This window comes from Vombatus ursinus, unplaced genomic scaffold (genome assembly GCF_900497805.2).
Source record: "Vombatus ursinus unplaced genomic scaffold, bare-nosed wombat genome assembly UNPS02014780.1, whole genome shotgun sequence".
NCBI classification, from domain to species: Eukaryota; Metazoa; Chordata; class Mammalia; order Diprotodontia; family Vombatidae; genus Vombatus; species Vombatus ursinus.
Genome location: NW_020954558.1, coordinates 1,145,689 through 1,160,711, shown reverse-complemented (window position 1 = coordinate 1,160,711; position 15,023 = coordinate 1,145,689). Strand labels below are relative to the sequence as shown.

General features: G+C 39.1%; 2 protein-coding genes across 2 annotated transcripts in view; one reads left to right on the top strand and one right to left on the bottom strand.

Moving 5' to 3' along the window:
* The window catches only part of LOC114046074 (NACHT, LRR and PYD domains-containing protein 3-like), a 68,910-nt gene extending 63,774 nt beyond the window's left edge, over positions 1-5,136 (top strand). The window contains 1 exon segment of the mRNA XM_027866303.1: positions 1,436-5,136. Within this exon segment, the coding sequence (XP_027722104.1) occupies positions 1,436-1,571 (136 nt within the window). The 3' untranslated portion in view covers positions 1,572-5,136.
* Positions 5,137-6,523: 1,387 nt separating this feature from the next.
* Positions 6,524-7,995, bottom strand: LOC114046073 (olfactory receptor 52M1-like). The gene has a single exon (XM_027866301.1). It carries the CDS (start codon positions 7,648-7,650, stop codon positions 6,697-6,699), a length of 954 nt encoding a protein of 317 aa, XP_027722102.1. The 5' UTR covers positions 7,651-7,995; the 3' UTR covers positions 6,524-6,696.
* Positions 7,996-15,023: the final 7,028 nt, after the last annotated feature.

Sequence of the window (15,023 nt, the reverse complement as noted above, 5' to 3'; positions counted from 1 at the left end):
GCCAAACTTGCGGCCAAAACACTTCCCAAGGTGGCCCAAGCAGAGTTAGATGGCAATATTGAATGAAATAAATAAAAAATGTATTACAACATGGACAATGTTAATTTGTCATTTTCTAATTCAGTATATCGCCTTCAGGAATTCATTTCTATTTGAGCTTGATTTCACCAATCAAGTCCAACCTGTAGCTAATCAGGCTTCTCTATTACTCATAAGCTCCTCTGAAGGAAAGCTTGATAGATAGATAAATAGATAGATAGATTAAATTTATTTTTACAATCATTTATTATTTCTCCCACTGCCTCCCCACCAGTAGAACAATAAAAACGAAACCAAAAATGTGAAACCCTCCCATGCACAGCCTTCAAATACTGAAATTCAGCTAGCATATCCCTGTCTTCCCCCTACTTCCTCAACACAGTACTGTTAAGGAGGCCACTAGGTGGCGCCATGGATAGGAGTCAAGAAGAGACCTCAATTCAAATATGGCCTCAGATACTTTTTAGCTGTGTGACCCAGGGGCAAATCAATTAACCTCTGTGTCTCAGTTTCCTTAACTGTGAAGTGGGGAGACCAATAGCCTCCTGAGTTGTTTTGAGGATTAAATGAGATAATATTTGTAAAATGCCTAACACAGTGCCTGGCATATAGTGGGTCTTAAAATCTGCTTGTTTCTTTCCTTCCTCATTCCTGTGCCCCACCACCACCACCTCTGTATCCTGATTATCCTCCTATGACAATCCTTAAATTCTCAATGTCTGTTCTAAAATGAGCCCCTACCCCCTCTGCTGATAGTATACAATGATCCAGCCTTGGCTTGACCAGGCTGAAGTATAGGACTAACCATTCCTCCTTTTGTAACCTATGCTTCTCTTAATGAAGCCAAAATTCACCTTGGCTACTTTGTCTGATTTGTCATGCTATCGACTCATAATGACTTGTAAATCCAGATATTTTTCATATGAATTGTCGTATAGCCATGTTTTCCCCCCTTCCAGTACTTGTGCTCTTGGTTTTTTTTTTAAACCCAGTAATAGGACCAGCCATCTGTCTTGACTCTGATTGTGAAGGGAGATTCTGCCCAATCTGTGCTGGACCTGCCCCTGATGAAGTCCATGCAGACAAGGTCTTCTCCTGATTGTCACTGAGCTAGTGATGAGGAGGGTCTTGGAAGGGCAAATCTTAAATCTATTTCAGATATAACAAATGTGTCTTTAAAAACCATCCTACGATAGCTTCTACACACACACACACACACACACACACACACACACACACATGCTATCATACACATTTATAGTCACATACACCGAAAAAGGGAAGAAAGGGTGGGAGGCAGAAGTGACTAGAAGAAGGTAGTTAACAGAAGGCACAGGCATCAGAGTTACAAAAGAAACTCAGCAAAAGATTGAACAAAATATTTGTGTTTTCACAGCCTCTGGCAAGACTATTTAAGTGAAGAATCAGAGAGGGCATTGACTAGCCTGCAATCAAGAAAATCTTTTCACATCACTTGGGAAGAATATCATAAAGCAGAATTCTTTGACTGGGATGCTGAAGACACAGTTTAGCCCTGGCTCTTCTCTCTGGCTAAGTGATTTTGAACAAGTCACTTTAGCTTTGCAAGCATCCATTTTCTAATCCATAATATAAGATGATTGAAGTTGGTGATCTCTAAGGAAGTCCTACTGTCTAGGCATGGGCTACCTGGAATTGGAAATCTCCTGCACTGTAGAGCCCTCCCTATTGCCATATTGAGAAAGTCTCTTCTACTCACCTTTCCCTGGTTGGATAAGGAAGAAACACAAAGGACAACTTCTGCCACTGAAGACTTAAGAAAAACTACCATTCCAAGTCACAGGTTGCCTGAGATTAGAGGTCTCCACTGCAGGGATCTCTGGAGCACCATCCCCAAGAAGCCTCCTGCCTTTACCCTGATCTATATAATATTCTGATCAATAGGTGCCTCTCTTGTCCTATGGCAGCAGATTCCTACCTCCCATTCCCTTTATCCCTGTTGTTCAGATTCCTTTTGCTGAGTTGGAATCCCCTTCCCAGGGGAGACTTCATTCTCAGCCCCACCTCACCATCCTAGCCCTGCCCCCACTCAAGTCTACCTCTGTCCTCCACTTTATGCATCACCGTCTGTAACTTATTGTTACCAAATTCCCCTTTGTCTTAGATATCTTCCTTTTTTACTCTCTATTTTCTGGTATTCACAGGAACCTGGATTTCTCCCCAGATACTTCATTCTAGGGACTGAATACTGGGACTGAATGACAATAAGCCTAAGGAAATTCCCCCTATAGCCACACTCTTCTCTTCAGTGGTGTCCCACTGGAAGGAATGAAGAAAAATGAGTTCAGAGAGAACTTCCTGAGAAATCTGCAAACAGAGTGTCCTCTGTCTAGAGATAATTTGCCTGCTGCAAGCACCCCAGGTGTAAGGGTCCAAACAATCCAGTCAAGTCTTCCTAGGTGCTTGAAGGACCTCCCAGCTAAGAGAAGGGGAAAAGATAAGTTTACCTTGGATTGTGGAGGGTCCAATTCAGAGATGTGGAGGGAGTCAGAATCAGAGACTCTGCCCAGCTAGGTATGAGAAACGGATTCAAGAGTAGGTTTTGTTTCACCGAAGTTATGTGATATTTTAGAAAAGAAACTCAAAGGCAAACATGTGGCAAGCATGCTTACGGGGAATTCCATATGATCAATCTTTGTTCTATTTTGGTGGGTAACTATTAACAAAAATGTAGATTGGATTAATTATATATATTATAACCCACAGAGGTTTATAAATTATATTTTTTATATTTTTTATATTTTTTTCAGCCATAGAAATTCATGAAGATAATCTGTGTGGTATCACATGACTTTGGAGTCAGCGAACCTGAGTTCAAATCCAAGCTGTGGAGCTGGGATAGTAAGTGGTGGCACTTACTATCTTTGTGACATTGGTTAAGTCACTTAGCCTCTCTAGGGTGGGACAAGATAACCTCTAAGACCATCATCCTTCCTGATCCCTCAGGCTGCTAATGCAGGGAGGAATAGGGAAAGTACCCTATGAAAGTCAAAGATGTCATCAAGTAGTGAAGCCAGGTGAGAAATGAGGAGCTGTTCTGAGCTGAGTTCCTTCCTTAAATGTAGGTTTTGGAGGTCATGGTTTCACCTTCCATTCACAGGGGCAAGGGGAGAGTGATGAAGTGGAGTACTAAGGTTAATGAGATCTTGCAGGAGGATGAGGTTTTCTCAATAATGAGCTTCCTGAGGCATGGTGGTAAAGCCAGAGACATCTCAGAGTAGTGCAGTCAGGTGAGACATGTAGGCAATCACACGGACGTCTGTTGCAGAAATACTCAGATGCGAAGTGAGACTGGTATACCTATGAATTGTTTGGTCTCAGTAAGAGTCCTTTGTTTTGCTGTGGCTGCTAGGCTGGGCACCATACCCTTTCCATCAAGGCTTCCAGAGTAATGGCCCTGTGTGAGATACTCCAACTAAAGTTCAACTCCATCATTCTATAAGGTCTTAGTCCTCTGGGGGACACCTTAGAAATCAGACAGGATGCTCAGGGTCAGCCCCAAACCTGGTGGGTACCCTTCTTCCTCTAGCTTCCACCCTCAGCTAGGGTCCAGGGCTCCCATGGGCCTCAACTCTGTGTAGGAAAGATTCCCAACATGTACAAGGGTTTGTACTCTCTCTCTCTTTCACACTCACACACACACAAACACACACATACACTGTGTTGGGATTGCTTTGGCATTTGGAGAAGAGCAGATTATTCTCTTCCTCTCCCCCCACCTCCGTGGCTCTACGGTCAATGCTGAAAACCAATTCCACTAAAACTAGGGGGAGGCCCAAGAATAAATAGATACTTAATAAATGGCTATATTAAGTGGAGTGTGGGATGTAAATAGGAATAGAGGTGGAAGACAACGTATATTGCTGGGTTTGTATAGGTGGACCGTGATATAGTCAAGGATCATAGAATTTGAACTTCCTCCAGGTGTACAGATGAAAGCAACAAAATTTCAGGTATTGTTACACTTTGTTTGACGTTTATACAGAAACAGGGATAGGAACTAGAAGTGATTGTATCTGATATGGGGAATGCCCAAATGAGGAAACTTCCTCTACCAATGCAAGTCAGCACCTTTGCTGCAACAAGTCTAAGAAAGGTGCCTAGAACACTGAATGATTAAGTGACTTGCCAAGGGTCACACAGCCAGTGTCTGTTTAAGATGAGATTTGAACCCAGGTCTTCTTGGCTTCAAGACCAGCTCCTTGTCCATATGTATGACAATAAGTTTTCTGCTTAACAAGATGCCTCATTGTGATCTATGAGTGATTGAGTTTTCCAGGTCGATGACAGTGGAGCATGAACTCTGGTAGGTCTTAATGAAACTGGAAAGGATTTGGTGTGGGTCCAGTGACCCAGGGCATGTCTTGATCAGATGACAAGCGTCACTGTAAAGAATCAGCTTGCCACTAGATTGGCTGCCAGAGCAAGAATTTATATTTTTTTCAGCCATAGAAACTCATGAAGATAATCTGTGTGGTATCACATGACTTTGGAGTCAGCGAACCTGAGTTCAAATCCAAGCTGTGGAGCTGGGATAGTAAGTGGTGGCACTTACTATCTTTGTGACATTGGTTAAGTCACTTAGCCTCTCTAGGGTGGGACAAGATAACCTCTAAGACCATCATCCTTCCTGATCCCTCAGGCTGCTAATGCCCTCTGCCCTCAAATTACTTGGTTTATATTTTTTAAATCTATCTTGTATATACCTATACATGTATGTGTTTTCTCTCCTCTTTAGAATACAAGCTTCTCAAAGGCAGTGACTGTTTCATTTTTGTGTCTGGGCTCAGCTTTTGACACGTACAGCCTAGGTGCTTAATACATGCTTATTAACTGATTTGTCTATTTCTAGACATGTGATCCTATGAGGAAGGTTTGCAATTTGCATTGGGGAAGGGTGTACTCACATTGATGAAATCCTGAACCCTAGATAAGCTGGAATATAAAAATGTAAATAGTCTTGATGTTATGGCTTTATGTATAATTTCATTTCTTGTTTGGTTTGTATATTGTTTCTTTTTTGTGTATTGCATAATAATTAACAGAACCATGCTTTTATCACTGCGGGAAATTTCTGTTATGGGAACTCTTCATCACTCTCCCCTTGCCCCTGTGAATGGAAGGTGAAACCATGAACTCCAAAACGTACATTTAAGGAAGGAGCTCAGCTCAGAACAGCTCCTCATTTCTCATCTGGCTTCACTACTTGATGACATCTCTGACTTTCATAGGGTACTTTCCCCATCCCCCCTAACTACCATCTAGTTTTCAGCTTCCTTTTGTGCCTTATTTTCCCCTATTAGATTGTAAATTCCTTGAGGGCAAGAACTGTCTCTTTTTTCATATTTGTATCCCTTTCAAAATTTCTTTATGACTTAGTAAGTAATTTCTAGAGAGCTGCTTGTGCTACATAGTGTTTAAGTGATTTGTCCAAGGCCTCACAACTACTAAGAGTTTGAGGTAAGCTATGAACTGAGGTCTTCCTGACTCTGAGTTCAGCTATCTATCCGCCATGCCACTGCTGACTGATATAGGGACCAAATGAACTTGACAGAAATGATGAAGTAATGTACTGAACATACAAATATTTAGCATTAAATCTGCAAACTAAGGAATTGCCTTTTAAAAATAGGATTGTGATACATTAATTATAGAGAGACAAAGCATTCCAAGCTTTAAGATATCTAAAATGCAAAGATTTTGCCTGAAAGTTTTAGATGGGGAAAGTGATACTTGGGCTGTCAAGATGAGTCCACATTACCTACTCTAAGCTCCAAATACGCTCCCAATATTTTAAGATCACAGAATCTCAGAGCAGGAAGGGAACTCAGAGAGCATCTAGTCCAACCTATACCTGAATTCAAATTCCCTTCATAGCATCCCCAACAAATCAATATCCAGTCTTCATTTGAAGACCTTCAGTGATGCCTTGTACTCATAGCTCATCTTACATCTGGTCATCTCTCTAAGGGTTAAAATCAGGTGGTTAGTGGAAAGAACACAGAATGTGAAGCCTGAAGATGTAGATTTGCAATCTGGTACTATTAATCACTAGCTCCAGAGCTCACGTGGTCTTGGGCAAATCATAAAATTGTACAATGAGGCAAAAAGCATTAACAGAGATGATAATGAGGAAATTGAGTCCCAAGGGGACTCAAGGGGGTTAATTCACTATCTACATGACAAAGTTGTTACAAGTTCCTTTGCAAAGCACCTTCAAAGTGTTTAGAACTCTCAAAAATAGCTTAGGGTAAAAGCAGCTAGGTGGCTCACTGAATAGAGTGCTAGGCCTGAAGTTAGGAAGACTCATCTTCCTGAATACAAATCCAGCCTCAGATGCTTACTAGCTTTGTAACCCTGAGCAAGTTACTTCTCTCTGTTTGCCTCAGTTCCTCATCTGTAAAATGAGCTGGAGAACGAAATGCCAAACCTCTCCACTATCTTTGCCAAGAAAACCCCAAATGGAATCATGAAGAGTCAGACAGGACTGAACAACAACAAAAGGATTACGATAATTAAACATTTTGTCAAAAGGAAGGGCATTACATCTCCAAATTTCCTGTTGGAGAATGCACTCAAAATATGATCTTATTCCTATGCATTCTATTATTAGAATAATCACCTGGAATGAACTCTTGCCTTAAGGATTTGTAGAAGCCTCTCACGAATTTGCTTAGTACGGACAGCATAGACAATGGGGTTGAGGATGGGTGGGATGAGGAGGTAGAAACTGGCCAGCAGGATATGAATATGGGGGGGCACATGATGACCAAAGCGATGGATAAGGGAAGAGACTACAATAGGGATATAGAAGATCAAAATGGCACAGATATGGGACCCACATGTCCCCAGGGTCTTGAGCTTGGCCTCTGGGGTGGACAGTCCTATCACAGCCCGGAAAATCATCACATAGGAGGCTGCAATAGCCAGTGAGTCCAAGGTGAGAACAAAGAAGCCAATGCTCAAGCCATAAAGGTTGTTGACTTTTGTGTCACCACATGCCAGGGTCACCACTGCCATATGCTCACAATAGGAATGGGCAATAATCCGGGCTCGATAATGAGGGAGTCTCAGACGGACCATTAGAGGCAAGGGGCTAATGTAGAGTACCCCCCGCAAAAGAGCAGCCAGTCCCATGCGGCCCACCATGCCATGAGTGAGCACAGTGGTATGGCGCAGTGGGTCACAGATGGCCACATAGCGGTCAAAAGCCATGGCCAGGAAAATGCCTGACTCAACAGTGGCAAAGCAATGAATGACAAACATCTGGGTCAGGCAAGCATCCAGTCCAATGTCACGGTCATCAAACCAGAAGATACCCAGCAGCTTGGGCATAGTGGAGGTGGAGAGGATCAGGTCAATGACAGCCAACATGCATAGGAAGAGGTACATGGGTTGGTGCAGGCTGTGTTCCACTTTCACCACTGCTAGGATGGTCATGTTCCCCACCACAGCTACCAAATACATGGAGCCAAAGGGGATGGATAGCCAGATGTGCAAGGGTTCCAGCCCAGGGATGCCAGTCAGCAGGAAAGAGGTGGGGGTGGAGCAGGCATTTTGAGAAGGGAACATGGTGGGGGTGGGGGGACCCACTCATGTGTGCCCCCCACCCCAGTGGAGTTTTCTCCTCCAAAAACTGCAGATTGTTGAGTCTTGCTTTCATACAGAGTAGGCTGGCAGATGCTACAATAAAAAATAGGGGGGGATCATTTGATACAGAGAATAAACAAATCTTCTGTACACAGAGACAAATATAAGGCAGGCATGATGTTTTTCTTTTCTGTAGCAGACCTAATTACTTTCCTATATATCAATACTTCCAGGATTCAAAATTTAATCTGTATGCACTAATGCAAATGTCACACAAAACATTTATGCATTAGGAGACAGCCTTTGTGTCTCTTTCCCCTTTTCAGCTTCTTTTTATGAGTTATCTTCTTCCTCCATTAGAGTGTAGGTTCCTTGAAGGCAGCAACTGTCTTTCTTCTTACTTCTATTTTTTATTCCCAGCTCTTGCCACACAATAAGTGCTTAAATAAATGCTTGTTGAATATTGACTGACTAGCTGTGTCTGGAAATATTGAACACCTGATGACCAACCTTCTGATGATAGGTTTCTTCTAACTCACCTACATTTTTGTATGGACAAATGGCCTACAGTCCCTCACCAGGCACCTATCTCATTCTTTGCTGGCGTAGCCTCCAAGAGACCAGATTATCTTCATGCCAAGAGGAGGCATCCAAAGAGGCTTTTAATGGAGGACGTTTCCTAAGTAAGTACGTGGCAAAGAAAGAACCAAGGGACACGAAATTTAGACAGACTCCAATAAAAGGTATCAGCTCTCTTATTTACGTGACTCTTGCTGTGAAAACTTTTCTGAGCAGTTAAGTTCTTTCCAAGTTTTGAGCCTGGCTATTGAACCTGAAAACTATTCACGTTCCCATGAAGATGAGTCTTTGAAAAACAAACAAACCAACAAACAAATAAAACCGCTTAATCTGATTTGAAGTCGATCTCTTCCTGTCTATTGATTCCTGATAGCTTTCTTCTTAGATGTTCCCTTCTCCATGGCCAATTCCACTACTCTCATTGCTTCATATTTGAATTATTGCACCAGTCTCCTAATTGATCTTGATCCTGAGTATACTCTCCCCATAAAAATGACTTTTCCTTTATCACCTCTAAGAAAATGTGAATGAGGATCCAATAAGGGAAACAACAGAAGTGATGTAGTCATGAGAATGATATTAGAATTAATAACAGAAGGAGGAAATAGACAAGAAATTCACAAAACATCACAAACATAATATGCAACCTAATAACATTATGGGAAATATTGACCTCAAATCCCACCTTTCATAGAATCATAGACCAGCTAGAGAGAGAGGGAGATTCTATATACACCAAAATATTTATAGCAGCACTTTTTTTTTGTTGTAGCAAAGAACTGGAAACAAAGTAGTTATCCATTCACGAATAACTAAACATGTTATGGTACATGAAAGTAATGGAACATCACTACACCATATGAAATCTATCCATAGTTGGAGGAAAAGTTCATTAGTAGACAAGGCATAGAAAGGATCATGGAGGATAAAACGGATAATTTTGGGGATAGCTAGGTGGTAGAGTATCACATCTGAAGTGAGAAGACCTGAGTTTAAATCTGGCCTCAAACAATCACTAACTGTGTGACTGGACAAGCTACTTAACCTCTTTTTGCCTCAGTTTTTGTTTCTGTAAAATGAAGATAATAATAGCATTTACCTTCAATTGTTGTGAGGATCAAATGAGATAATAATTGTAAAGTGCTTAGCATAATGCCTGAAACACAGTAAGCACTATATAAATGTTAGTTTTGGTTGCATATTTTGGTTGCACATTTTGATTTGCATAATTCGGTTGCATAAATTATATTTAAAAGGTTTTATAAACAAATCCACTAAAACTAAGATTAAAAAGGAAACAATCACTTGGAGGGGGAAATCTTTGCCCCAAATTTCTCTGGTAAAGGTTTCATTTCATTTATTCATAAGAATAAAAGCCAATCTCCAATTGATAAATGGTCAAAGATACAAATAGGCAGCGCTCAAGGAATGACACCCAGGTGATATAAAAACAGACAGACAGATAGATATTTGGAGAAATTCTCCAAATCACTTATAATTAGAAAAATACAAATTAAAACCATCCTGAGTTTACAACTGACAGCCATCACATTGGTAAAGACAACAAAAAAAAAATGACAAATGTTGGAAGGGCTGCTCAAAACAGGCACATTAATGCGCTATTGGTGGAACTGTGAATGGATCCAACCATTCTAGAAAGCAATTTGGAATTATACACAAAAAGTTACTAAACTTTTCACTTCTTGCCCATACCCTTAGACCCAGCCGTACCTCTACTCAGGCCTATAGCCCCAAAGAAATCAAAGGAAAAGATCCTACATGTACAGCAGTATTTATAGAAGCTCTATTTGTGTTGGCAAAAAACTGGAAACTAAAGGTTGCTCATCAGATGGGGAATGGCTGAATAAACTGGATAAAGCTGGATAAAAAATATGAAGGCAATAGAATACTATTGTGATAGAATAATATTGTGATAAGAAATGAGGAAATAGATTATATCAGAGAGATATAAGAAGATTGGTTTAACTGCTGCAGAGTAAAATGAACAGAACTAGAAACACAATACTATAATATCAACACTACTGAAAAAAAAGTTTTACAAAAACAAGTTTTGAAAGCTATAAGAATTCTGATCAACATAATGACCATGCATGACTCCAGAAGACTGATGATGAAGCATGCTGTTATGAACCATTAGACTTGAAGCTCCATGAGGGCAGGGAGTGTATTTCTTTTTCTTATTTGCATCCCCAGTGTTTAACACAATACTTGACACGTAGTAAGTGCTTAATAAATGTTTATTGAATTAAACTGAACTTGTTCTCCTCCTTGTGAGACAGGTGATAGGCTCAGGATGCAGAATAAGACATATTTTTGGACACAGTGAAGGAGGAAATTTGTTATATAAATTTCTTTCAAGAATTTTACTTTTCTTTTTTTTCCTCCAAGGGGGTAGGAGTGGTAAGGAGAGAAAATAGATTTCTGTTCATTAAAATTTAATTAAAAAGCTCAAATAATACAAAGAACATAGCAAAACTTAGACTTATAAGAAGTGATGCAAAGCAAAATTAGCAGAACCAGAAAATAATATGTAAAAAGACTACAATAATGTAAATGGAAAGAACAATAACAAAAACCAAACTTGAATGTTATATAATTATATTGATCAAACTTGACCCCTTAGGATAATTGAAAAAATGCACCTGCCTCCTTTTTGTTTTTTCAGAAGTGAGGGACTATGGGTGGGGAACATTTTATATGCTGTCAACCTTGCTTAATAGGTTGCTTAGTTTTATTAAACTGCTATTATTATTATTATTAGTTATAAGAGGAAGCTCTCTGCATAGAGAAAGGCAAAGATGGTTTTAGAAATGAAGGTGATATAAAAACAGGTGATACTAATACATTTTAAAAGAACCTGATATGCAAAAACAATGATCAGGAATGTTAAATTCAGGATGAGCTAAGGCTAGTAATGAATACAGAGGACAACAAGAGGACTGTTTAGGGTTCAAAAGGAAGATTAAAGAAGGTAGAGAAGCACTGCTCAGAGCGGATAAGATGATTGTTACAAGACAATGGAGATAAGGTAGAACCATTCAACTCCTACTTTTCTTCTGTTTTGTTTTCTACTAAGGATAGTTTCTGAACTTGAAGATATAGAATAAAAATGGTTAATAAGGAGTTGAAAACCAAAATACATGAAATGTCGAGAGAGCTACCTTCAATTAATTGGTCACCAGGTTTCAATGAAGATCCCAGGCATACTGAGCAATCTGGCAATTATAACTGCTATGCCACTCTTGCTGATCTTTGAAAAAAATGATGGGAAAAAGGAAAGATATAAATGTCTTACTTTTTTTTTTTATAGTGGAAGGGAATGAGGTCTTTAAACTATCAGATACTAGGCTAGACTGATTTTTGGTAAAAATCTAGGATATATAATTAAAGGTTTGGTTAGTGGACCTTGAGAAAAATAGTGAAAAAGCAAACATGGCTTTATCAAGAACAGATCATGGCAGACTAACCTAATTTCCTTCTTTGTCAGACTGGTGAATTGTGGAATGTTTTAAGTATTGTTTACCTAGATTTTAGCAAAGTATTTGACATGGTCTCTCGTGGAATGGTTCAGTGGAAAAAGCACAAGATTTGAAGTAAAAGGATCTGAGTTCAAATCACACCTCTGTCTTTTACTTACATGACCTTAGGTCATTGATTATTTCTTGCCTCAATTGCCTCATCTAGTTGTACTAGGTGGCCTCTCAGGTCTCTTCTACGTCTAAATCTATGATCCTCTAGTACTTTGTAGAAGAGGAAGAAATGTGGGCTGGGTGATAGTACAGTTATATGGTTTTGGAACTTCTTGAATGACTGGATCCAAAAAGTGGTTACCAGTGGTTTAATGTCTACTTGGAAGACATTCTCTAGCAAAGTGCTCAAGGACTTTCTCCTTAGCTGTACCTATAATCTTTGATTGAAATGTCAATACCTTTGATAGGAGTATAGATATCATGTCTATCAAATTATCAAATTATATGAAACTACAAGTAGTAGTGAACATGTTTGATGGCATAGTCAGGATCCCAAAAGATATTAATAGGCTAGAACAATGGGTCAAATACTTTAAAAATAACATTTAATAAGAATAAATGTAGAAGTTTATACTTTATTGCCTAACCATGCCTCCTACATCCTGTACTGTTGCAATAATGTTTTTAAAAATCCTTTATATGAGAAAGATCCAAAGAATTTTAGTGGATTGCAAGCTCAGTATAAATCAGCCACGGCCTGACATAAGACTAATGCTGACTTAAGATGCATTATGAAAGGTATAGTGTGTAGAAAACAAAAAGTGAAAAATTATCCTGTACTATGCCTGGGTCTGATCACACACTTGTCTTCAGTTCGAGGTGCACTTCACAATATGGTCTCATTTAGAAGAGTTGGGACTTATTCACTTCTCTCCATCTTTCCAGCCATTACCCTATGTATTTCATGCAGCAGCCAAACTTGTGGCCAATGGCAAGTTATTGAGTAATATAAACATTCCCTGTGCTTTCTCACTTTATTCATATTGCATCTTGTATTACTCTACTTGCTACAGAATGTGGAACACAATAATTGAGTGAAGATGCTTTTTCCTGGTCTCTTCCTTTTTTTCTTCCTTCTTTCTGTTTGTCTAGCTGTCTAGCTATTCTTTCTACCTGAGATGCCTTCTCTCCATCTTCACCTGCAAAAGAATGGACAAGATTCCAAGAACCAGCTAAAATGCCACCTCCTTCATGAATTATATGATCATAGTATAGTAGATTTATAACTGGAAAGGCCTCAGAGGCCATCTAATCCAACCCCCTTACTTTACAGAAACTGAGGGATAGGGGACACACAGGAAGTGTCAAAGGGAGGATTTGAACTCAAGTCTTTTAATTCCAAAAGCAGTGATCTTTCAACCACAGTGTCCTGAATTTATCCATTACTCTTATCCCAGATGATGGTTAAAAATTTAAAATATTTCATTAATTCTAGGAAGTGAACAATTGGGAAAAGATTCATACACCCAAAGAATTTCACAGGGAATGTGTAAAAGGTAGAATGAGAGACAAAGCCTTAGATTATATTCATCTTACCAGTTCTAACAGAGATAAGTCTGCTGGAGTGAGATACAAGATGTGCCAGTCTTTTTCTTTTTTCATTCTAGAGCTTAAGAAATACCACAAAAATGAGCGTTTTCATACATGAAATAGAACAGAAAAAGATGATTACATGTGAAATTGCAGATATCTATTATGCACACAGCTTGCTTTTCCCTTTAAGGATATAATAAACTCAACATGTATTGTCCAAAGCTTTTCCTGCTTGTCATTTCCTTCGGGCTGTATATATATACACACACACACACACACACACACACACACACACACACACACACACACACACACACACATACATGTATATATACGTATATATACATGTATGTATGTATATATACATGTATGTATGTGTATATATATACATGTATATATATATATATATAGGCAGCAGGGTTAAACGACTTGCCCAGGGTCACACAGATAGTAAGTGTCAAGCATCTGAGGCCGGATTCAAACTCAGATCTTCCTGACTCCAAGGCCAAAGCTCTATCCACTGTGCCACCTAGCTGCCCCCTGTACATATTTTTTAAATGTTTCAATGACTCTCTTTTCCTTCTCTTTTTTTTGGGGGGGAGACAACCCCATTACTAGCCTCTCTGCCTCCCTAAATCCTCTCCTCCCACTGGAAAAACAAAAACAAAAACAAAACCTTAGTAACAAATATGAAATTCCCACATTATACAAAAGAAAGTATATTTTATTGTGGACTTTTAGTCCTAAAGCTTCAGTCAGGAAAGGAACAGTATGTTTCATCACCAGTCCTTCACCACCAGACCAACCTATGGTTGATCATTTTATTGATCAGAGATTTTATATCTTACAAAGATATTTTTCTTTGCAATATAATTGTGAGTCTATAAATTGTTCTTCTGGCTCTGCTCACTACACTTTCCATCGGTTCATGCACATCTTCAAGTTTTCTTTGAAACCATCCTTTTTATTATTTCTTATAGCACAATAATATTCTATTACAATCATATACTATGATTTATTTAGCCATTTATCAATTATTTGGACACATCCTTAAGTGCCTAATTATTTGCTGTAAGAAAAAAAAAAAGGTGCTACAGATATTTTTGCATGTACTATCCTTTTCCTTTTTTTTTTTATAAGTTTGGGGTAAGGACTGAAGAATGGTATTGCTGAATCAAAGAGAATGTACAATTTAATGATTTCTGGAGCAAAATTCCAAGCTGCTTTCCAGAATAACTGGACCAATATGCCTATCCACCAACAGTGCATTGGGAAAATAGTGTCTGTTTTCCTACAGTCTTCTAAATAACTGTCATTTTCCCTTTTTTCTATCTTTGCCAATCTGGTGGATGTTAAGTAGAACCTCAGAGTTCCAGGGTCAAAGTGACTTTTTCATTGATGCATTCGTAATTATAATTTACCCTTAACACCTTCAGTGTATGTATGATCTCATTGATATGGAAAGTCTCCCAAACAGGGTAATTCACATTCATCCATACCTTCTCACCCTATCCCACCATTGCCCATATCCTCCCATGAATTCTCCCTGAGAGTCCACCCAGTTTACCAGAGATTTTCCTTTAAGTCTTTCAACAGTGCATTATATGGGCTTTCTATCTGCTTTTATTCATTCTTATTACACAGCTGGCCCACTTTCTTTTCCAGGCTTATTTCTCTAGGATGATCTTTTAT

Bases quoted from the DNA above. Each gene is read 5' to 3' on its own strand.
- LOC114046073 (XM_027866301.1), bottom strand. From the start codon at position 7,650: ATGTTCCCTTCTCAAAATGCCTGCTCCACCCCCACCTCTTTCCTGCTG.